This window comes from Engraulis encrasicolus, chromosome 21 (assembly GCF_034702125.1).
Source record: "Engraulis encrasicolus isolate BLACKSEA-1 chromosome 21, IST_EnEncr_1.0, whole genome shotgun sequence".
NCBI lineage: Eukaryota > Metazoa > Chordata > Actinopteri > Clupeiformes > Engraulidae > Engraulis > Engraulis encrasicolus.
The window spans coordinates 11,778,875-11,803,620 of NC_085877.1; the positions used below are offsets into that span (position 1 = coordinate 11,778,875).

Below are 24,746 nucleotides of genomic sequence, written 5' to 3' on the forward strand. Positions count from 1 at the left end.
CCCTTCACCTAGCCAGTGTCATTGAGGTCATCAACGTTTCCGGCCGCCTTGTCTGTAATGACAGGATATAACAGTATTAAGAACATGACATATCACTGTCGCTCAGTAGTATTCTACATCTTGTCCAGACAGTGTACAATAATTCTAATTGTAAAGTGTAGAGTGTAAAGGGTTAACAAACTGGCCACACCCTTGGATGCCAGGCATGTTCTAATCACCACTCAGACTGTGTTTGTAGAGAATCTGAAGAAGACTGTTGAGGTACGTTATCCTGCCATGAAAAAATAAAACGCAACAAAAAACGATTCTAAGTGTGCAGACTCCTCACTCTGAAAACTACAGTTGACCTTCGTACTGCACCTGTGTGCACAATCCTCTCCTTCAAGTAAAAGTATTCAAACTACACGGTGACTGTGGTACACTTTTTAGGTACATGTGTGTAGAAAATTTAATTCAGACTTGCGCTTTACATACGATGTGGTTGTGTTTGGGTATCCGTACACCTGGTAGGAACCCATGTCTGGGTACAGACAAGGGTTTGACATTAATGTTTTGCTCTCCGGCCACAGTTGGGTTTTCCCAAGTCACTAGCCACTCTGGTTTTCTGCTTGCCACATTTTTGCTCACAGTTCTTTTCATTATCATGCTAAACCAAGAGGTTTAGAGATATGAACACATAATTTCTACATGTACAGTGGCTCCCAAAAGTCTACACACCCCTCTTCAAATGTCAGGTTTTTGTGATGTAAAAAAAAATAGAAAGACAAATAAATTCACAGCTTTTCCCTCCTTCAATCGAAACTATTAATCAATGCAATGCAATGCAAAAATGTACACGCCCTTAAATTAATACTTAGTTGCAGCACCTTTGGCCTTCATTACAGCACAGTCTTTTGTGGGTAAGAGTCTCAGCATGGCACACATTAATATGGCAATATTCGTTCACCCCTCTTTGCAAAGCCCTCCAAATCAGAAAGACTGCGAGTGCAATCTCCCACAGTCAGTCCTCTTCAGATCACCCAACAAGGCTCCCTTCACTTAAAGTATGGTGTTGTTGGGGTGATGTTTTGTGCCAAATATACCCTTTCGAATTATGACAAAAAAGTTAAATCTCGGTGGAGTACATTTTGCAAAAAATACTTCTGTAATCTCCCAAATGCATGTGGGAAGATGTATTATGGTCAGGTGAAACCGAGGTTTAACATTTTGGACATAATTACAAAAGGTAACAACACCTCATTGCCAAGGTAACACCAAGCGTAAAGTGAAGCATGAAGGTGACAGCATCATGCTATGTGATTATCGTTCTTCAGTTGTAACCGGGGCTTAAGTCATGGAGGTTGGAATTTAGAAAAGTTCCACAGTGGCCATTGTAGTGGCATAAAGGGGGAGGGGATGGGCCAGTGAAGTTAAAGTCCATATGCCTCTGTGAATAGATGTGATTTCAACGTAGCCAGTGTGGGGGCCTGGCGTATGTTGGGAGGTAGACTGTTCCAGAGCGTGGGGGCAGCAACACAAAAATCTCTGTCACCAACAGTACGGAGTCTGGCTCGGGGGATGATGAGATTGTCCTTTTCAGAAGACCGCAGAGACCTGGACTGGGAGTGGGAGAGTTCATTCCTGTATGACACGGAACATCTGTTGGGCAATCTGAGCAGGACTGTGCAGATGAGATGCATTCGCAATCTGTCAGATTTGGAGTACTTTTTGCAAAGATACGTGTACAAATATTGTCACTTCTATGTTTGCCATGCTGATAGACTCTTACCCAAAAGACTGAGTGCGGTGATAGAAGCCAAAGGTGCTGCAACAAGGTATTAGTTTAAGGGTGTGCATATTTATGCAACAATGTTAATAGAAGTTTTATTTTCTATTCTTCCCTTTTAAAGCTTTAAGTTTGTTTTCTGTCATTTTTTACGTAACAAAAACCTGGAATTTGAACAGGGGTGTGTAGATGTTTACCTCAATCTAACTGCTTCATCCCGTTTCATCTTCCGTCTCGGATTGATGTTGAGGAGCCTGGTCGGTAGCATACCTGCAAGTGCTTCTTCCACCGCCTGAAAATAAATAATGCAAGAGGGAATCATATAGACCGATTGGTAAGAGTATGCACCAAGCAGCTGAGCTGTCTGCTCATTTCGAGAGCTGTAAACGATTACATTACGGCCATAGAAAGAAGGCTGGCTGCACTGCTGACAAGTTCATGAATCTTGATGTAACAGCGCACGTAATTTTAGCATCAACAGGATGTGACGCAAAAACGTACATCCATTCAACAGGGCAAATATTTGATGATGTTATTACCATCTTATAACAATGACGACTTGGCCTGTATTATACAAACCCCAACTCCGATGAAGTTGGGACGTTTGGTAAACAGTGAATAAAATCAAAATGCTATCATTTTCAAAACACTCAATCTATTCATTAGACGGAGAATAGTAAAAAGACAACATATTAAGTGTTAAAACTGAGAAAAAATATTGTTTTGGGGGACATATGTACTCATTTCTAATTTGATAAATCCAACACGTCTCAAAAGAGTTGGGACGGGGACAATAAATGGCAGCAAATGTCGAGGAAGACTAAAAACAAAACAAAAGACAACAATTAACAGTTAAATACATTAACCGATGAGATGATTTTATATAAAAAACAGTGTTAATTCCTATCTTGGACATGATTTCACCAGCTTAAATGGTGGGTGTATTCCTTGTCATGTTTTGCAATGTTTTCCTTTCTGTAGTGCTTACAGTGTGACAGGTCTTGACCAAAAACCCACCATTTTATCACCTGCTGGTCCTTATGATGGAGCCAAACTGTTAAAACATAGTAGAGAATGCAATTTGACCTTACTATGTGGCAATAATCGAAGATCTCCCTTCAAAATATAATGCATGAGTGGCTTTTCATGCTGTTTAAAACCCATTTATACCATTCAGCACTGTATTTAACTCTACAGATGAGTGAGAACATCTTAACCAATGCACTACTGCACCCACATGCCATCATGGAGGCTGACTTTTGAAGCTAGCACTAATACAAGTTGGATGGTCCATTTTTACTGTAGCACAGGATGTGCAATGCTCTATTATTGTCAAAAAGAATGGACTTCTACAACTTCTGCTGACTTCTGTAAGCAAAGGACAGTTTCCCATGTCTTCTGGGTCTATTTCAAGTGAGCTCAGGTGCTTAGGAGAATGTTACACTCCTGTATCATTTTCATGCATTAAGCATTCTTAATATGGTCAATTTTCAATAGCTCTAATTCCTGGTGTGCTAGAGTGAGACTACAGCCAATATATATTTCATGATGTCATGAACCTATACAACGATTTTATTAACAAAAATATGTCTTATATACACTCAATCGTGGTAAATCCAAGGGAATTCAAAAATGTATGTAATCACTATGGTAATTATTCCCTTTGCATCTTTAATTCTGAGTGACTCAGCCTCTCTGTGATGATCTTATACCTGGACACCTATATTGTCCGTCAGTACAATTCATTTTGAAATGTTCTTCTTTGCTGTTTTATCTTATTTGGATGTTTACTAATTTTCACTGATCCCCGTCCCAACTCTTTTGAGACGTGTTGGATTTATCAAATTAGAAATGAGTACATATGTCCCCCAAAACAATATTTTTTCTCGGTTTTAACACTTAATATGTTGTCTTTTCACTATTCTCCATCTAATGAATGGATTGAATGTTTTGAAAATGATAGCATTTTGATTTTATTCACTGTTTACCAAACGTCCCAACCTCATCGGAGTTGGGGTTTGTAGTTCCTAGAGTCGCCAAGAATGCCCAGCTTCCTGCTTGTTTAGCATGACACAGTAGGTCATGCTCACATTAATTAGTTAGCCTACTAGCCTACTAAAGGACTTGTATTTATAATCAACATAAATCCACCGCCAACAACTGAACTAGCCTAGTGGTCTATTTACATGTCAAACATGTCCCACACAGCACAGAAAGAAAAGAAAAGAGAAGATAAATCATTGTAAGCTGGTCTTTGTCATTCACACACTTTGACAGTGTTTCCTAAATTGTGGCAAACAAGTGTCTTGAGAGCAAATACCTACCTAGGCTCTTAAACAGCACCTTCCTGCATTCTGGCGTCCAACTTCAGGAATGGGTCATCATCTCTGTATGACAGCATGCACAGAATTAGTGGTCAATATACAACATTTTTATAAAAGTAAGAGTATGCACACCCCACCTCGCTGAGGCCAGGTGCAGGACAAAGGCGCGTCTAATAGTGGAAAAGAGTAGAAGTCCGCATCCTGTGGCTCCGCTTTGAAAATGTATTCAGGTCATACAACCATGAAGACCCTGTTGGGGGTCAGCTGCTCTATGTTTCCCACAGCCCATTGGTCCCACAGCTTATTCTTGCTGCTCCATGTTCCCACAGTTATTCCCACAACTATTCAAATATAGGCCATGTGTTCCACACCTGTTTATTGTTAACACTACTACATAAGCTTGAGGCAGTTTTGAAAACTATCTCTGAACTACAGGAAGCCACATCTTGAGCAGTCACCTATAGCAGAAATGACAAGATCTGAAACGAACTGACTAATTTGAAAGAAAGGGCCCAGTGCATTTAAAAAGAGAATGCAGACAGCCTATTTCAGGGGACTCAGAAATACTAGGCAGGGCACAGCATAGAGAGAGATCCAGGAGCGGTGGCGTTTAAACGTGACAGAAATCCAAGTTAAAACTTTAGAAAAGTGAGTTATTAAAAAGTCACTGGACTCGGAGGGAGGAGCAGGCCAGTCCTGTTCAAAACCCTCCCCACAGCCAAAGCTAGCATGCTACTTTGCCATTCATTTGAAGGAGACACCGCGGAACGGTGCAATTATCTCCAGCACATACATTAATTATCCAGTCTTGTCTAAATTTAAATGTAGGCTATTCCTATGGCGAACTATTCTCAGTTTATTATTATTATTATTATTATTAGAGGGTTGCTAAACACATGTCAGTTGAATATTGACTGAACAAACTAACCTCGGTCTGCGAATGATGATTCTCCTCTTTGGCCTCTCTGAAGTCCAGGCGAAAGTTGGCACAGCATCCTTTATAAGCTTTGTGATAACACGGGTGGTCTTTACAAAACACTGCTTCTCAAAGTGCTCAGAGCAAACCTTGGTCTCAGCGTTGATCTGTAACCATAAATACCAGGGTATGCATTTTAGTTCGTTAGCAAAACAACTTGATTTTGGCACAAGTAGGCCTATGCTACTGGTTCTGGTAGCACAAAATCAGTGGCCATCGGATCGCTTACCACACAATTAAAAGCCTAATCTTGAAATAGCGATCTGGAAATATCATATAAATGTAGCGTTGTGTAATTACACATTCATATTTTTTATTTCACCGAGGCATTCGCGTCATTAGGTTACATGAGTCATGACAAGTTTGACGAGCTAGCTTATTTGTGCTAGCTAATGCGTATGATTGAACATAATTTTGCATCTTACCTTGAAATATGGACCAGGACCCCTCTAGATGTGATTTATACATCCACTGCGAAGTGCCTGCTCTTTGGGGAAACGGTGGAAAGTCTGTCCACGGTAGGATTTTTTTTCTCTTTGAGGACGAACATTTGGGCACACAACACAGCAAGTGAGGCGCCATGACAGCTGGTGCGTTGCCGAATGTACCCCTGAAGTGTACCCCTCAACGTCTTTAGAACGTTCCGGGTGAATAAGGCGAACATAGACATAGCATATTGACACAATGTTTTCATCCACCAAAAATAAAATGGTTTTACGAATAAATATGTGAATGCCCTTGTCAGCAGCAGCCGTGAGTTGCGTTTCAGTTGTGTTTCAAAGGTGGTCGGTTGCAGTCACCGTAGCAACGATAGTCTATCAACAATTGAGATCTGAGCTCTCTGTGTTTGACTATTATGGACTAAACAAACTTCCGCTTCATTTGTTATGCTAACCAGTGGGAGGAGATAATTTAAATATTCATATTTCTGCTCGCGCGCGTGAGGAAATTCATGTCACCTCTCGCGCGTGAGACGGTGTTTGCGCGCGCGCAGAGCAAACTCGCGCGCGCGACAGTGTCTACGCGCGCGAGCAGAATAAAATACCTCGCGTGTGCCGTAAGTGGCGCTCGTGGATGTTTTGTCCCGATTATAACACCATACATTACTCTTCCTTCAATAGATGGGCATGCTGCATATTACATTTTCTGAAGTTGGATTTAATTGTCACAATTGTAAGTTTCAACAGTTTGGGCACTCCGAATTGTATTGAGATGACACAACCTACAACATTGGATATTTTTCAACTCTTCAGCATCTTGGTTGCATAACCTTTTCATGCAGTAGCTCCAACCTTACACTCGCCTCCAAAAGAGTTGTCGCCTACCCATCTGTTTGGAATAACAGCTAATAACCTGACTTTCAATTAATCACTTGGCTTCAGCTACGAAAAGCTATGAAAGCTACGACCCTCTCGAATGCAAATGAATGTACAAAAATAAATGTCATGCACCACAGAAAGATTGACCCTTTAATGACCACAGACAGGGCAGATTTTCACAAGACAAAAGTTTTGTCGCTTATCGAACATAATGTGAAAATGAGCAGATAAGTCGCTTCAAAACACTTCAAATACGCAGATTGGGTGTCATACTTAATCACTGAATCACTCTCACCTCTCACTGAATCACTCTCACCAACTTTGGCCTTAGGTGTATGTTTAGGGTCATTGTAATCATGGAAAGCAACACAATGAAAATCAATGGAGTTCAATGAGAGATGATGACATATTTGCTATTCGTAGAGCAATACATTTTTAACTTCATGATGTAATCAATGATAAAAGCCCTCAAACACCAGCAGCATGCATGCAGCTCCACATAAGAGCTGCATCCCTCCCATGTTTGACTTTAGGCACCATGCATTTATTCCAAATTCTTCACCTTTAACACCAAAGAAGTCTCTCCCACTGTCCTGTCTTAAAAAAGCCAGCCAAGAGTATGTCAGGCCTAATTCTGACAAAAATGAAGGCTAATGGGACTCATACTCTGAAGTCAAGATCCCAAGATCAACCATTTTAGAACTGATAGCATCAAAACTATATGGTGTTGGAGATGAAGAATATGAAAAAAGAGAAATGGTGCATAACGTGAAACATGGTACAGATACAGCTCTTATGAGGAGCTGCATGCATGCTGCAGGTGTTTGAGGGCTTTTATCATTGATTACATCATGAGGTTAAACATGTTGCTCTACGAATAGCGAATATGTCACCATCTCTCACTGAACTCCATTGATTTTCATTGTGTTGCTTTCCATGATTACAATGACCCTAAACATACACCTAAGGCCAAAGTTGATTTTCTGGAGAGGTGAGAGTGATTCAGTGATTAAGTATGACACCCAATCTGCGTATTTGAAGTGTTTTGAAGTGACTTATCTGCTCATTTTCACATTATGTTCGATAGGCGACAAAATCTGCCCTCTCTGTGTTCAATAAAGGGTCAATCTTTCGTTGGTGCATGAAATTTATTTTTGTACATACATTTTCATTCGGGAGGGTTGTAGCTTTCATATGAGTGACTTCTGAAGCCAAGTGATTAATTGAAAGTCAGGTTATTAGCTGTTATTCCAAACAGATGGATAGGCGACAACTCTTTTGGAGGCGAGTGTATAGAGTAGAGTAGAGTAGAGTAGAGTATCGTTTATTGATCCCAGAGGGAAATTAAGGTGCCAAGTAGCATACACACATAAATAAAGACATTACCCACAAGACATAATACACATATTTACACATAAAATAATCATATATAGCTTACTGTTGCATACATTTTGCCAAGGCATCTCTCTCTAACACACACACACACACACACACACACACACACACACACACACACACACACACACACACACACACACACACACACACACACACACACACACACACACACACCAAATATAAAGTGTAAAGTGTAAAAGTCCACAGTGTTAACATGTGCCTTAGCCAAGTGGCACATAGAAGCCAAGACAAAGTGTTCATAAAGTGTCCAGGAGTGTCCATAGTCTCTCTGCCTAGTACAATGTCCATAGTATTCCCTGGAAAAAGGATGGGGGGGGGGGGGGGTCTCGCCCCCTGTGTCACTACACACACACTCTCACACACACACACACACACACACACACACACACACACACACACACCAAAAATAAAGTGTACATAGTGTCACCTGTGCTGGGTGGCCAAGACAAAGTTACCATCAAAGTGTCCAGGAGTATCAGTAGTCCAAGGGGTTACACACGTCAACTGTGTCTCTCCACACACACACACACACACACACACACACACACACACACACACACACACACACACACACACACACACACACACACACACACACACACACAGCTGTGCATTCCAATGAAAGAGGAGGAGTCATAGGGTAAAGAGTCCAGGTAGATAAAGTGTGCAGGAGAGGGATCTGTTATGCAGTCCAGTCCCCTATGACGATCTCTCTTTGTGTGTACATCAGCAACAGCTTTCATGATGATTGACTCTTATGTGAGGGTGATCATTGAATTCTTTCATACCCGGGGCGCTGTGGCAGTGCACGCTAAGCCCCCCATACATGAGCTCGCTTGCCAATGGGGACCCAGGTTTGAGTCCGGCCTGGGCCATGGCTTAACCCTTCCCATCTCTCCTTTCACCATCGTCTCTGTGCTATCCAAATAAAGGCTAAAAAGCCCCAAAACAAAATGGAACAAAAAAATCATCCCAGAGTTTTAAAAAAATATATTGATGGTGAGGGCTAGGCCTTTCAGTATCATGGTTTTGGCCAGACTTTTGAGTGATGAATACACTGACTTTTGTACAATCAGGGGCCTACTGGACCAATATCATTTCCGGCCACAAGGGTGCAACATTAGCTTTTCAGTGAGCAGCATCCAGTACATAGACAAGAGCAGAGCTGTTGCAGTAGAAAAGGGGACACCACAATACAGGTGTCTTTGAACTAACAGAACATTGTGTCAGTGTGAAATCAATGTTTCTTTTTCTGCCCTTTTTTGTTTCAGGAAAACGGCAAGAAATTTCAACCAGCCCATGTGCAAGGCAGCCAAAACCACAATTGTAGAGGTACTCTACATCTGTTTTCTATCGTTGCTGTTGTTGTTAATTGTCATAATTATGCACAGCCAGAAATTTTAAAGAGTTGTGCAACAGGGAGCTTGAGTTGCCTGCTCTGATGAAAGTCTATTCAAATGGGGGGGGAGAGTGTGACACTGACTCCTGACTTCATTATAGATGATGCAGGTGTTTATCTCCATCTCCAAAGTTAAGACAGCCTTCATAGGAAACTTGATGTTGCTTTGAAGTGCATATTGCCTTGAAATGGATGTTATACAACCTTTCTCATGGAAACCAAGCCAAGCTGAATGCATTCGTATCGAGCACTAAGCAGTAGCATCAGAAAAAAAGAGCGTCATGTATATCGTTTGGGATCATATCACAAATGTTAAGTGCTGAGTCTATTTTTAGATCGCTGTTGTCAAACCTAATTGCATATTTTTTTTATAATTAGCATAGGAACCCCATTACCCCACCCCCAGCCTGAACTGTCAAGAGACAGGTAATTACAGGTAATTTAAGCGGCAAATGTGAAAGCAAGAGGTCAAATTTTGAATAATTTATAGCTTGTAATTTTTGCCCATAAGTATCACAAGTCTTCAAAAAAAATTGCCGGTTTTGATAGTTACTCTTCCTCTCTCTCTTTCTTTCTTTTCATTTTGTGTCTGAGCTCCTTTGAATCGTTGTGACTGCATATGAGAATTGCTTTTCATGCTCATCGCTTTTGTTTAAAGACTACAATCGTGCACAAAAGACCCATCATCAAGAGACATTTCCAGCACCGACCGCCAAATAAGCTCAATTTTAACAACCGCTCTGTCCCGCCAGTAATCTCGCTTTCACTCTCGTCAGCTTTGTTCTCCGTAACAGCATTGTGTTGGAACCGCTTGCTGTGATTTTCATTGGTTCCTCATAAAAAGTTTTAACCCCACATTCTCGTCTAGTGTGTAGTTGGTGATAAAGCAATAATCATCACATCCTCACTCCTAGTTGGTGACGAAGTAAGTTTCCTCCTCGTATACTGACCATAGTCGTAGCCAGGGGAGCTGACCGCTTTGTTTATGCCTGGGACAAAGTCATCTGAAAGGGCCGCAACCTCAACACACGCAATCAACGCAATGGGGACCCAGTTATGGGCCTCACTCCCTCCTGTTCTGTGCCTGGGGCATCTGACCCGTTTGGCTTCCTTAGTCATATAACCTCGACTGACTGGCGAAAGTATCTGTTATCTGCTGCTGCACTCTATCTTTATTGCGGGAGTCATATAGTCATTCATGGATCTTTTAGGCCGGCTTCAGTGCAGTGCAGCAGTCATTTAAGTCAGTAAAGATAGGGTTATCTCTTAATGATACGTTGGCCTTGCTTCTTGTCTTACCAAGTCTGTCTCCATGTGTGTCTACTGACTCCGTGGAATATTCTAGCAGCCATTGGGTTTGTCAGTTCTCATTTGTTTTCTTCAGATTTATATGTAGCGCTATGCTTGGGCCCCGAGACACGACGTCTTAACTAAACGTAACTAATCGATTCCGAGCGGTTTGAATCGCAGGGAAATGCAAATGTGTTTTTAAAACACACACACGCACACAAGCACACAAGCACAAACATAATAAACACATAAACCTTGCACTGATCAAATATGTCCCCTTAGGCAGTAAGCGTTATATCACAGATAAACATGTTGTTTCCTCCGCGTTAGTTAATTATGGAAGCTTTCATTCCTTCTGCATGTACACATTACTGAGCTCAGTGCTTGGAAATGTATTTCAGTTGCTCTCAAGAGTGTCATCCTCTAACCTTTAAAGTCTCTTCCTTTTGAAATACTAAGTAGTGTATGCAAGCGCACGGCTGCAGGAGCGACCTTTCAAAACTTCTCCACTGCTTTTCTCCTCTGAGGCGTTTCTGTAATGTGTATTTTTAATAATAATGATAATAATAATGATAATAATAACTTGGTTTTACATAGCGACTTTCAAGTAACCCAAGGTCGCTTTATAAAAGGAGATGGGCAGGGGAATAGAGGGAGAAGAAAGGAGGGGGTAGAAGCCGACTTTCTGCCTTGTCAAGTTTACATTTTGCTTTTAATATCGTTGGTAAACATTTGATGTTATCGAACAAGAGGATTTATGTGGCGACAGCCTTACTCAACACATCTTCCAATGTATAGAGTTGAGGGGTCCTTGTGCTGTGCTCGGCTTACAGTATCTCTGTATCACTTCTATCCATCTGCACTGTATCTATCTTTCTCTTGGCCGTGGAGAAACTATCCATAACAACTACTCTTGTCTGTCACACGGGGCATTGATGTTGGATTCTAAGGTTATCTGCTTCTTGCGAGCAAAAGTGGTCTGGCGCGCTTTTTAGGCACACACACTCGCGCCGTAACAATGGGATGAGCCTGTTCTCCAGTGCAGGAAATGAATGAAATTCCCGTTGAGTTGCTAGGCAACATCAAATAGCACACACACACACACACACACACACACACACACACACACACACACACACACGGGTCTGTTAGCTGCTAGTCACCGCCGCCGTCCGCCTATTATCCTGTTATCTACAGGTACAGAGAAAGGCCCTGCAGCACCATGGGGAATAGCAAGAGGTTTACATGCAACGTGTGTGTGTGTGTGTCTAGGTGTGTGTGTGTGTGTGTGTGTGTGTGTGTGTGTGTGTGTGTGTGTGTGTGTGTGTGTCTAGGTGTGTGTGTGTGTGTGTGTGTGTGTGTGTGTGTGTGTGTGTGTGTGTGTGTGTGTGTGTGTGTGTGTGTGTGTGTGTGTGTGTGTACTGTATTCATGTGCGCTCAAGTGTGTGTGTTTGTGTGGGGTTGGGATAATCAACCTGGTGGTCTCATCTGATCTGGCTGAGGGTTTTGTGGGGGAGACTGTGCGGCAGGTTTGGTGAAACGAGATACCTGGCCGGGTGGCCTTAATTGGATAAACGTTGATCAAAATCTGTCCCCAGAGATGTCACCAAAACCCTCCTTACACCCCCCCCCCCACACACACACACACCTCTTCTTATCCTCCCCCTCTGTTCACTCACTCACTACTCACAATTAAATTAAATTGCCGCTTGCTTAAAAGGACAGTGTGGAAGTTAGCCCCAATTTGTAGTTGGCCACACATAAGAGGCTTTGTAGTGTATCTGTGTGTGCGCGTGTCCAAATGAAGTTTTGTTGATCTGTGTGGTCCAGGGACGTGTCCTTGACCACTGTTATTAAAGTGGCACGTGGAAAGCCCTGTTGTGGCCTAACAGTAGGGCACAGGGTTACTACGCCGGCGAACTGGGTTCGATTCCGGCCCTGGTCATTTGCCAATCCTTCCCCGTCTCTCGCTCTCTCCACTCATTTCCTGTCTCTCCTCCACTTTCCTGTCAAAAATAAAGGTATGAAAAGCCCTAAAATAATTATTTAAAAACCACTGAGGGCCTCCTGTCCTTGGTTGTCATTGAGCTCTGATAGTCATGTGGTTTGTTATCATCATGGCATATAAATCAGCGTGAGGAGTGTCAGTGCTTATCATGTTTGCCATAACTGGCGTGTCGAAGATATGAAGAGCTGTTGTGTTTCGCTGTGTTATGACTTGGCGAGCTGTGGCAGAATTTTAGCATCCAAACATGACATGCAAATGTCAGGTGAAGTCAAATAACAATGCAAATGCAAAACATAATGCCCAAGTATCTACAAATGGGCACTTTAAGTCCCTAATTTGATAAATCAATGTAAATGAGATTTTAATCGCATGGGGTGCCTTGATGACTTTTTACCCCTTTTCAACCTTAACATAACCTTAGCTCAAATACCACCTGGTCAAAAATGTTTGGTTTATATTTTTCACTTAAGCTACTGAGAATGCCACTACTACAGAGATTTGGCTTACTTTTAATTTAAAATTGTTGTCATCCCTATGTGAGGACACTGAATCACTGTTGTTATCCGCTTGAGAAAAGCTTCCCTATTCGTACACGAATGAGTTAGTCATTAGCCGACACTGATGTCAACACGGAAGCAGAAATGGAAGGGAAATGCATTTCACTCCAGCACTGCTGTATGTGCACATGTAACTGAGGTCATCTCATGACCCTGTGACCCCACGGTAACTACGTATTGGTCGCTGAGAATGCTAGAATAGAAAGTCTACTGAAATGTCCGAACTGCCAATCAACTCACTACCATGTCTAGTCGGGCGTCCGCAGGGAGATTGAAGATAGAAACATATAGACAGACTAGCGCGCTGTCTCTCACGCATGCACACAGAGTTATACACACACACACACACACGTGGACCAAAATGTCAAAAATACATCTTCCATAATTCAGTGTGTCCATCACCCTCTGAAGGTTAATATGTTGTGACTGAACCCACAGTACTGCCTCCAAATAAGGACATGCAGGCCTGAAAAAGGAAAGAGCTCAAGGCCAGTCTGTTCCCTCGTGTCCTTTCATCAACTCTTTTTTTCCTAGAAACTTTTGTGTTCACCATTCGAACAGGCATGAAAAGGAAATTGTGCAACACTTCTGGAGTATTCAGATGAAGTGCTTTGTAATTGCTTCAAAAACTCTGAAACTCTGAAACACTATTGTGACCCACAGAGGAAATCCATGCTCCCAACTTTTGTATAAAGTATGGAGTCATTATAGTATATGTATGTTGATTGCATCTTTATCAAGATATATTGTAGATACACAAGCTACAGGATCAGGATTCCAGCATGCATTGTTGGATTGCTTAGTGGTAAAATCAGTCCTTGACTTAAAGGTGCACCGTGTACTATTTTTTGTAGTTTATTTCCAGAATTCTTGCTGCCTATTCATAAATGTTACATTTTTCATGAATACTTACCACCACCACCAAATTCTAAGTATTCATTATGACTGGGAAAATTGCACTTTTCATACATGAAACGAGGAATCTTCTCCATGGTCTGCCATTTTGTTTCCAGACATTTCTAGAAATAGAAATTTTTAGCTTCAAAACTTACTGTACTTTGGTTATCAGGGTGGCCGCGGGTCCTTAAAAAGTCTTAAAAAGTCTTAAATTTCATTTTCGCCAAATAAGGCCTTGAAAAGTCTTATTTTGTCTTAAATTTTCAACCCAAATGTCTTAAATTTGTGGAGCTTAATTTAGGGAGGAATAATTATGTCAGTCATGTGATGAACTTTGCGACGGAAATAGGAAGTTGTAGCCATGTAGTGTAATTTAGAACGCATTATTGAATTTTATTTAGTGTAAAGTTTCATTGTGTATAGTTTTGTGTTTCCAAACGGCTGCATTAATGTAAATAACCAATTGGTTTTTGTGCTTCATTTGAACATGTGTATGATCTTGCGAGTTGGTCTTGATTGAAAAGTCTTAAAATGTCTTAATTTTGACTTGGTGAAACCCGTAAAACGCCGCGAGGTGGTCTTAATTTTATTTGAAAAATGGTATTGAAAAGTCTTAAAATGTCTTAATTTTGACTTGGTCAAACCTGTAGACACCCTGGTTATGCTAGTAAATATTGGTTTATTATGTAGTAAATATTCATGAAAAGATCAAATTTGGTAATATGCAGCACAGTTTCAACAAGCGGTATAGTTGCAGTACCCATTCTGGCCACATTCTACACAGTGCCCCTTTAAGTTAACCATGCATCTATTTACAATATTCAGGCAGGTGCTTAGCTGTATAGTTCTATATTTATGAATCTGATTCAGCATGCAACCCGGTAGAGATTTCTTATAGTTGATGTGTGGCACTTTCCATGGTCCGTAATAAGGGTTTAATGCCACGCCACCAAGCCTTCAATCATTTACTGGCCCTGCTGCCGTCCCCACTAATCACCGCCGGCAACAGAATGCCAGCACCGGTAGCCATGACGACGCGAGGGCAAAGTGAGATAAGGGGGTTGCGTCCCACTACTCCAGCATCTGGCCTGCACTGCATGGAGGGATGTCAAGTGGTCTTTATCCAGTTGTTCACCCTTGATTTGTTGATATGTCGAATGTGGGCAACGAAAACAACAGACATTTCGTTTCACAGCTGAAGGGGCTCTATAAGGTGGCTGAAGGATACAGGGCATGTGTGGTTTTGTCTGGGCACACACAGACACACACACACACACACACACACACACACACACACACACACACACACACGTATTCACACATGCGTACACACGTACGCACACACACACAGTGTTGTTTTTGGTACTCTTTTGGCACTGTGGTACCGTATGTGTGTTTCTGAAAAGCAGATGTATATCCACCCCTCCTCCAGCTGTTAGATTAGCTCAATTTTGGGGCCGCTGTGGCGCAGCACGCTAAGCCCCCCGCATTTGGGCTTGCATGCCCACCCACGGGGACCCGGTTCTAGTCCAGATAGGGTAATTTCCTGATCCTCCCCTGTCTCTGTCCCATTCGCTTCCTGTCACCATCTTCGACTGTCCTGTCAAATGAAGGCATAAAAGCCCCTAAAAAATATAAATAAATAAGATTAGCTAAATTGTAGGAATGTCTACCCTGTCTGTCCTCCATCCTGTGTTTAGAAAGAGGTTTTACGGTCAGGGTCCATTTTAGAATCTTGAGTTCACACTTATTGCATACAGTATGTTCTCCCTTGGATCTTTATTGAGTCTTTATCAATGAATAAATGCAGTGTTTCCCACTGCTGTAGTTTTTGTTCATGGGTAATCTTAAATTCGTTGTTTAATTTACCCGTAAGCAACATGATTCTTTTAGCACTGGAAGTAAGCACAGTAAATTACTGTGGTCAAGCTCTGTGTTAGTGTCCGAGCCCAGGGCTATGCCCTCTGACGGTCGAGCAACCTTGCACCTCGATTATCACACACTGACCCTTCCTCTGATATTGCCCTTCTTCATAGGGATGTAGTGTCATTCAGTTGTGGGGAAAAGGATGGTGGCGGTGTAGGTCTCTCCACTCCACTTGACTCACATTCAGAGGTGTCAAAAGTAAATGGAAAAGTTTAAAAAAAAAACAAAAAAAAAAAACGGATGGTTCTTTCTAATATCACAACTCCCGTCATCCATTGCTCCCTTGCCTGCTTGTGGTCACGTGATGACGTCACTGATGACAGAAGTCTTTTCAATATCTTGCAAAAGCACAGTTCTGATGTCATTTTCTCATCTGCAATCTGGATGGTGAATGAAGAATAGTCCCCCAGGCAGCGCGGGCTGACAGCGGGGAAACTTGTTTGTTTTCTGCACGGAGGCGGGGCGGCAGCAAAACGCCAGGCCACAAGCACAGGTGGAGGACGGGAGGCAGTCCTCATATTGAAAAGAACCCACTGTCTCCTTCCAACCCATGTAACTTATCTGAGTAACTAGCAGGCCTGTGTACTTGTCTTACGATCAGCTAACTCTTCCCTGGTTGGATCAAATCTGTGGTGGGTTCTAGTAAGATTTTGTTTTCAGTAATTTCATGTTTTTCAGTAACACAGGCTATCTACATCTTAGGTACAGTGGGCTAACAGGTGTAATAGCCATGTAATATCATGTGCTAGTGTCGTACTTACACCATGAATTTACTCTCTTTTTTTCCCCCCAGTTTTTTTAGGCTTTTTTTTTTTACTTTATTAAGACAGGACAGTGAAGAGAGGGACAGAAAACGAGTGGGACAGAAAGACGGGGGAGGATCGGGAAATGACCCGGTTCGGGAAGCGAACTTGGGTTGCTCGCTTAGCATTCCAGTGCCCAGACGACTAAGCCACGATTGGGTCAGGAATTCACTCTTACTTTTACTTTTGACACCTCTGCTCACATTACTTAGTGCAGTTCGGAAATGTGTGGCGTAGTAAACACCACCTGCTATGACTACTGCACTGTCCAACTGTTGGCACGGCGTGATTTGCAGCAAGACAGCAAATTGGACCAGTAATTTATGTTGGGCAATGATTGTTATTATTCCTTCAGCTCTAGTGGTTTCATTGTCTTTCTTTCTTTATTTTGGTTATTGGCGTGCTACGCTTGGAACAGGCAGTGCTGCTGAAGTGTTGGCTTTGGTTGGTAGGAGAGTTAGTGGTGGTGTATTTCGTTGTTGTTTTTTTCCCTTCTCACATCTCCCAAGCTGTGTTGTTCACAGCTTACAACATTTTGTGATTGTGAATTGTGGTGGAAGATTAGCAGAAATTTACCCCACCTCTACTTCCCCTCATCTCCCCGGTCGAGGAGAAAATTGTAGTCACCTCAGCAACACAGTGTGACTCCTCTCATATCTGAACACACATGCACACACGCTCACACACACACATGGACACATGCGCAACTGGACTCACAGGCACATACATCCTGAGGGCTTACTATTCGCCTTGTTTAATTAAAGGACAGAAATCACCACTGTGTCTTTGCCGTTTTGAGCCTCAATACAGCCACACACTACTAATGAACTCCACTGTGGCCACTGTCATGTTTGCTTTGTAGTTTTTGTGTTATCGTATAAATCTGCAGTATTATGCCGCAAGTTTGTTTTATGCTCCAGTCAGGGGTCTAGTCAAGGTGGTAGGCGCTTGTTGTCAAGATGGTAGGGTGTAGAGTATCATTTATCATTTATTGATCCCAGGGGGAAATTAAGTTGTCAAGTTGCATATGTATGCATGAAGACATTACACACGACACATTACACACATCCTTAGACATATATTAACCATATATAGCTCACTCTTACATACATTAAGCCCAAGGCAGCTCTCTCTCTCTCTCTCTCTCTCTCTCTCTCTCTCTCTCTCTCTCTCTCTCTCTCTCTCTCTCTCTCTCTCTCTCTCTCTCTCTCTCTCTCTCTCTCTCTCACTCTCACTCTCACTCTCACTCTCACTCTCACTTTCACTTTCACTCTCTCTCTGGTCGCCTTGACTGTAAAGTGCTGGGGGAAACCCTGGGTGACTTGTTGCCAGAGGCGGTCGAGGTTGAGGTCAACCACCACTGCCGCTTACATCATTAGCACTCTGCCCGGGAGAGGGCACAGGAAGGATACACTGAAAAAAAAAATGAGATTCAGCCTGTCCAGTCTCTTGCCAGTAGAGCCTGTAGTGCCAAGGATGGATTACATGGGCATACCGGGCCCAGGCCCATGGACCCAAGAGTCAAGGGGGCCCTGAGGACCACCCTCTCTATATTGTCTTTTTCATATTGCGTTAGAAATCACATTTGTATTTTCGAACTCTTTTAGAAGACCTACCCCTGAACTCCCAACAACATAGGGTCTATAACAGCTGGTTAGAAACCTTGAATCTTTTTGTAAGCTACCACCATTCATGGGTCCCTTTATTGTTTTTTGGCCTAGAGGCCCATGGTCTTATAATCCGTCCCTGGGTAGTGCTGAAGTGATGGGTGTCTTTCTGTCTTTCTCTCTCTCTCTCTCTCTCTCTCTCTCTCTCTCTCTCTCTCTCTCTCTCTCTCTCTCGCTCTCGCTCTCGCTCTCGCGCTCGCTCGTTCGGGCTGCCTTGGTCAATGTTGCATACTGTATATTGTAGATACATGTTCTACTTTTGCGTGTCAGATGGTGTGGGCACACGGCAGCAGAACCCCCCAATGGAATACCAGACCAGTAAGCTGACTGTGAATGGTGCCAACGGAATTTCCCCTAAAATGGGTAGATTAAGTGATTGAGAGATGGGTAGTAAAATATAGAATGGCACAAAGACAGAAGAATTGAATCAAGGGAGAGAAGTTGGTAGTTGGCGCTGTGATTTTATGTGTGTAGTAAAGCCTCGAAGCTTTGCAGCTGCTGCTGCTGCTGCTGTATAGTTACTACTGGTAATTGGGGAGCCGCTATGCGTATATGATGCACTACAGCTGAATGTCAGATGGAGTGGACAGAACAATGATTGTACACATAACGAGTGATGTAACACAAAATCTACATTACATATTCACATATAGGACACCCTTGGATACAGCTTCAGCCATTAGGCAGATCACATTAGTGTGTAGAAAAGTCTCCAAGTAGGGAAGCTGCTGCCCCTGCTCTTGTATGGTCACCACTGGGGGTAATTGGGCCAGCCCATAATGCACATACTGCTGTCAAGTGGAGTGGGCAGAGCCGACAAAATCCCAGACTCCATAAGGTTAATTGGGAAAATGATGCTGACGGAATATCCCCAAAATGGGTAGTTTAAGTGATTGATAGTAAAAGGGAAATGGACACAATGACTGCTGCTGCCTTTTCTGCACAGTTACTGCTGGAGGTAATTGGGGAGAGATGGCATGGCAATATCCCATATGCTGTACTGATGAGCAGTCAGATGGAGTGGGCACTGTCACAGGATGGAGAAGAGAGGAGGTGGAATATCCCTGTATGTGGATTGAGGCCTTGGTTATAGTAGAGTAGAATAGAGTAACATTTATTGATCCCGAAGGAAATTTAGGTGTCTAGTAGCATACATACAAAAATAAATAAATAGATTATTTCACATTAAACATTCAGATATAAAAAAAGTCTCTCATTGTAATAGTTGTTACTGATTGTTGTGGGAGGGGTGGAGGGGGGGGGGCATGGCGGGGGGAGGGGGGGGGGGGGGTTATGCGGTCCAGTCACTATGTGCATCATGCAAAGTATAAATGTTTAAAAACTGATATTTGTATCCCTTTACTCATATTGATCCCATTTACACCGCATATGGACAAACAAAATCACCATTTTGTATGACCGGTGTGTTTTAGAAATCGCCGTTGTGTGGATCGAGAGTCTCAAAAGGATTCTTGTATATACATATACGTGTAAACAAGGTTGAAGACCAAGTGATGTAGCAATGGATATTTAATACAGACAGACAGAAGGTTCATGAATGTGGAGTAGAATTTACCCATGCACACGGACCGAGGTCTATTGCTCACGAAGTCAAGGATTGATGGCAATACATTTTATTCATACAAGGATTTTGTTTTGTTTTGTTTGCTCCATACACGCTGAGCAAAAAAAAAAAAACATATCACCACTCATCAAAGTGGGTTTGTTGTGACTCGTGACCTGGGTGCTTTCTTTGTAAAATATTTTATGTGTTTGGAAGCAACGCTGCTTTGGCCCTTTCTTTGTCAAGGCCGCAATCTCAAGTGCACGGCTGATTTATATGTTTTGGCAAAGTGTTGACATGCTACGAATACTTTTGTACTGAAGTACTATTAGGGCAGTCATGGGGTTAGGGAACCTTTTTCATTCGAGGCCAGGGCCACTTCAAATTCATCCGAGGGCTGTAAAAGTCCTATAAGGGCCGTACTATGAACACAAACCAGGATTTCTCCCTGCCCTTTAGGCCTATATTTAAAGCAGTCACCTTTAAAACAGACCCCACCTTCTCTAGGTCCCCTAAATGTAACTTAATTGTATTTCAAATGTATATTGTACGATTCCTTTAGAAAATATATCATATTTCATGTGAAGCTGCATAACATTAAAGAGCATGGATTCATTAAAATATTCAGACGAACTGCAAAACTGAACTATTAAACACAATCCATCAGGTCCTTGTGGTGCACCTGTCCAAGAATGGGCTCACTGACAGTGGTTCCCAAACTGGGGGTCGGGACCCTTGCTCGCGGAGGTACTGAAGGGGGGTCGCGGACAACAAAAATCATTTAAAAAAACCAGGAAATCCACAGGTTAACGGCTAACAGCTAACATAATTATAATTCCATAATTTGGTTACTAAAAGTACATTTACTGTATGTGGTTATTGATGGATTGAATTGTTATCCTGTGAATTTCTAGCAATATTAGTGGACAAACTATTAATGTAAAATCCAGCAATATCAATGGATTAATGGCCTATGGGGATCCGGGTTTGAATCTGACCTGGTCTTCAGGTCTCTAACCGAAAAGCTCGGCTATTAAATTAACAAAAGGATCTAAGATTGCAGACATTTTTCTTTGTTTCACAGTTTTTGTGAGTGAATGTGGTGTAATCTGTTTAAAAAATAAATAAATGTAATAAAATTAAATAAAAACGACCCAGCCTCTGCTGCGTCTCGGCCCTGAACAGCCCTCTTTGGCATTCTATCCTCTCGTGAGCTTGTGAGCGGTGCAGATTTGGGGCGGTTAGGACAACAGATGTTGAGCTGTTGTGGTACCACTCAGATTTGGGGCGAGAAGGACAACAGATGTTGTTGTACCACTCAGGTCTTGATGTGCTTGTCATCTGGTCGTGCCTCGCCTGGGAGATTAACTCCAACTAGAGATTTTTTCAGTCGGCTGGATGACCATAAAGCCCCAAAATGAGCAACATGCGGCAACAGTGCTTTTCATCATCTTTTGCTATCCTGTTTATGTTCCCTATTTTTTCGTGCCTCCTCCTTTTTTGGTATTTTCGCCTCCCATAAAAGAGGTATAAAACACCAGAAAACCATCCAACATTTGTTCGATGTCCTTTTCTTTGTCTTTTGTCTTCCCACAAGATGTATATGACACCTAGAAACCATCAGTCATTGCTTGATAAGTAGTGGCTAGTGGGCTAAGAGTTTTCCCCCCCTTTACTGTCAACGGCATTTGTCACTTACTCTAATACATAACTGCCAGCTATACTGTGTCAGCGACCGCAGCTCTGCTAGAAATCAGGTGGGCTTGGAGAGCTCCCCTCACCCAGAGGAGTGTACACCTTAAGCCTCCTCAATGGCAATTTCGCTTCACACTGGCACCCATGCGTTGCAGTTAGCCAGCGCTCTGTGAATCACGGTGACATCGGAAAGCCTTGGAAATGAATGCCATGTCATCACGAAATGCCCAAGAGTGCTAGAGTACTTTGGGTGTTGTGTGTTTGCCCTTCCTCTGAAAAACTCTGATGTGGTGAATCTGAGGCATACACTGCCACCCACAGTCACTCATTTAGGATAGATTTATGTAACTCTTCTAGCCAGGGTTATTTTGTCATGGTATGTGAGGGTGCGACAAACAATTATTTTATATTATATAATATTATATAATATTATATTACATTATATTATATTATATTATATTATATTATATGGACACAACAGGACCCATATACTGTACAATGTTATAGATTTTTTCAAGATTCCTGTCAGTCCATAGCATCTTTACATAATGTGAGAGACTGTCTTGGATTTTTACTAGGCTAAATAGCCATTCTTCTCCCAGTGAATAACATGTCAGAGTGCCACCGCCCATGCTATTTCTAATGGCTTTTGTAGTAATGACCACTATCATTACCATAAGACAATGGATGGGTTAGTTAGATCATTGTGGAGATCACTTCTGACCATTAGGTCATCGTGCGATCTTTGATGGTTTGTCATGAGTACTTTTATTTACGTTATGTGTGTGTTGGAGCTGGCAGGTGGAGGAGTTTTGATCAATGGTTCCGAAATTGAGGATTGGGGGGCAGATGGTGGTTGTCCTGATGATGGTTCTAACGATGTTGGGGTTTGTTTGTGTTTGGCAGGTGGAGGAGGTGGTGGACGTTGGTTCGTTTGCTGAGGAGGACATCCATATTCCCAGCATCTACGTGCACCGGATCGTGCAGGGCGGCAGCTACGAGAAGAGGATAGAGGTGAGAGAGGACCCCACTTGCTGTCAAGAGAGTTCCCTGAGTCTACTGTCACTTGAAATCCTTCATCTCTTCTCCTCTTTCATAATCTTTCTCCCCATATATTTTTTCCTTGTTTCCCAATATGTCTGTTTCATCCCACCACTCATCTTATCTGTCTGGCCCTTCCAGTCTTTCCTATTCTTCCATTCTCTGCCTTTTTCCATTCTTCACAACACACACTCTCTCTGTCTTTCATTCTCTCCCCTCTCTCTCTCTCTCTCTCTCTCTCTCTCTCTCTCTCTCTCTCTCTCTCTCATTCTCTACCTGTCTTGTTCTCATGTGTTACCTGCTGACCTCATGTCCTCCATGTATTTCTTTTGGAAGTCCCCTGTTCACTTTCCTGTTTCCCCTTTCCTTCCTCTTGTTCCCCTCATCTCTATCTGTATTGCCTATCTTTCTGTCCACATCTCTCCTCTTTCTATCCTTTGCCGACTTACTCACACTGTCTTCAATGGTCTCACTCAAACACACCCTCCCTCTCTCTTTGTCGCTCCTTTATCCTATCTCTCCCCACCTCACTCTCACTGATGCTGTCGTTCATTCTCTGTCTCCTTCTGTCTGTCCGTCTTTTCCTCTCCCTGACATCTTCTCTCTTGTCCGCAGAGGAGAACAGTGAAGAAAGCTCAAGACCAGAATCCAAAGCCAAAGAAGGACTCTGACATTGTGAGGGAGAGGATCATCCGCCGCGCTGCCCTCGAGTTTGAGGATGGAATGTATGGTACGGAAGAAAGAGCTTGTCTTGCTTGTCAGTCAGACCATTGTAAAAATGCTCTCCATCTTGCCTTTACAAAGGAGTCATCTTTTTGACACATCTCTGGTCTGGAGGGGTTTTATACAATATCTTTTATACGAAAGTCCTTTTCATTGTAGAGGTTTGTTTTGCAGATATTTTATTGAAGGAAAGAAGCCCACTATTTTTTTCAACTTCTCTAGGCACTCTCATGGCCAAATCCTTGAAGCACTTGCAAAGTCAAATTCAAATGCCAAAAAATGTATGACTGCCATATTCACAATTTTCTGAAAGAACGGTCTGTATGTGGAATTCTCTGAATTCTCAGGCCTTTTATTCCCCCATGCTTTCTGAACTACACGCATCACGTGCTGGTATTTCAGATATTGCTGTGGGGTGTATCTGCTGCTCATGGTGAATGAACGGATCAAGCAGAAACCACATTATTGGTGCCTCGCCATTGCTTCAAGACAAATACTGGATAATCAGTGATGGGCAAACTGGATTCACCAGTTACAACTCACAATTAACTAGTTCCCATACCTATCCAATTCAACCAGGTGATCATTCAACCAATCACCTGGTTGAATTGGGCAGGTAAAACCAGGATTGTAACTATTGAATCCAGGTTATCCCATCATGACTGCATATTATACTCTGTAACTTACAACCCCAATAATACACTTGGAGTTGTTACTCTGCTGTTGTTGTGCTCTCTGTTCATGATGGATGCCTCAGCTATGCTTTAAGTAACGTATATAATGTACATAAAAGTCTGTATATTACCTATTTGTTCGCTTGGACTTGTTGCTGTGCTATGGTTTTGCTGTTTAGCGTTGATTGTGACCTGTTGTTTGTCTCCCCAGCTAACCTGGGTATCGGCATCCCCATGCTGGCCAGCAACTTCATCAAGCCCGACATCACCGTCCACCTGCAGAGCGAGAACGGCATCCTCGGCCTGGTAAGGGTTAGCATTCCACTGATGCTCTTTTCAGGCTGACCGGAACGGTGCCTTTGCCCTCTCCCGCACCAGTTACGCTTGGAACTAAAGTGCTTACCTGCGAACTCTCTGCGTTCATACTGAGCTCTGCACTTTTCTGTTGTTACCCGGATGAACCTGCTGACGTCCATGTTGTCATCACGGTTCACAGAGAAAAGAAGTATTTTTTGGTTTGCATCGCGAACCAACTTCAGAATTGCGGTGTGAGCACGCCAGCTGGTTTTAGGTTAGGTACGGTAACAGGTACTGGCGGCTTGTACGCGTCCAAAGTAGACTTACTTTGATGGTGGTCCGATTTCTAGGGTTGTGTGTGTACTGTGTGCTATGACTATCTAGCCAGTGATTGGTACAATC

The 24,746-nt window shown here is 42.5% G+C and overlaps 1 protein-coding gene and 1 long non-coding RNA gene across 3 annotated transcripts in view; one reads left to right on the forward strand and one right to left on the reverse strand.

Moving 5' to 3' along the window:
- The window catches only part of oxct1a (3-oxoacid CoA transferase 1a), an 88,983-nt gene that overhangs the window by 17,631 nt on the left and 46,606 nt on the right, over positions 1 to 24,746 (forward strand). The window contains exons 7-10 of the mRNA XM_063187641.1: positions 9,075 to 9,135; positions 22,516 to 22,623; positions 23,266 to 23,380; positions 24,259 to 24,353. Of these exons, the coding sequence (XP_063043711.1) occupies positions 9,075 to 9,135; positions 22,516 to 22,623; positions 23,266 to 23,380; positions 24,259 to 24,353 (379 nt within the window). The remainder of the gene's footprint in view (positions 1 to 9,074; positions 9,136 to 22,515; positions 22,624 to 23,265; positions 23,381 to 24,258; positions 24,354 to 24,746) is intronic.
- LOC134437537 (uncharacterized) lies at positions 2 to 6,032 on the reverse strand. 2 transcript variants are annotated; one of them, XR_010032406.1, is made up of 5 exons: positions 5,491 to 6,032; positions 5,018 to 5,172; positions 4,090 to 4,152; positions 1,963 to 2,057; positions 2 to 52 (listed from the first exon to the last, which is right to left on the reverse strand). It is a non-coding gene; the product is annotated as an uncharacterized LOC134437537 (long non-coding RNA). The 2 variants fall into 2 exon arrangements; XR_010032407.1 differs by having other exon boundaries at positions 9 to 271.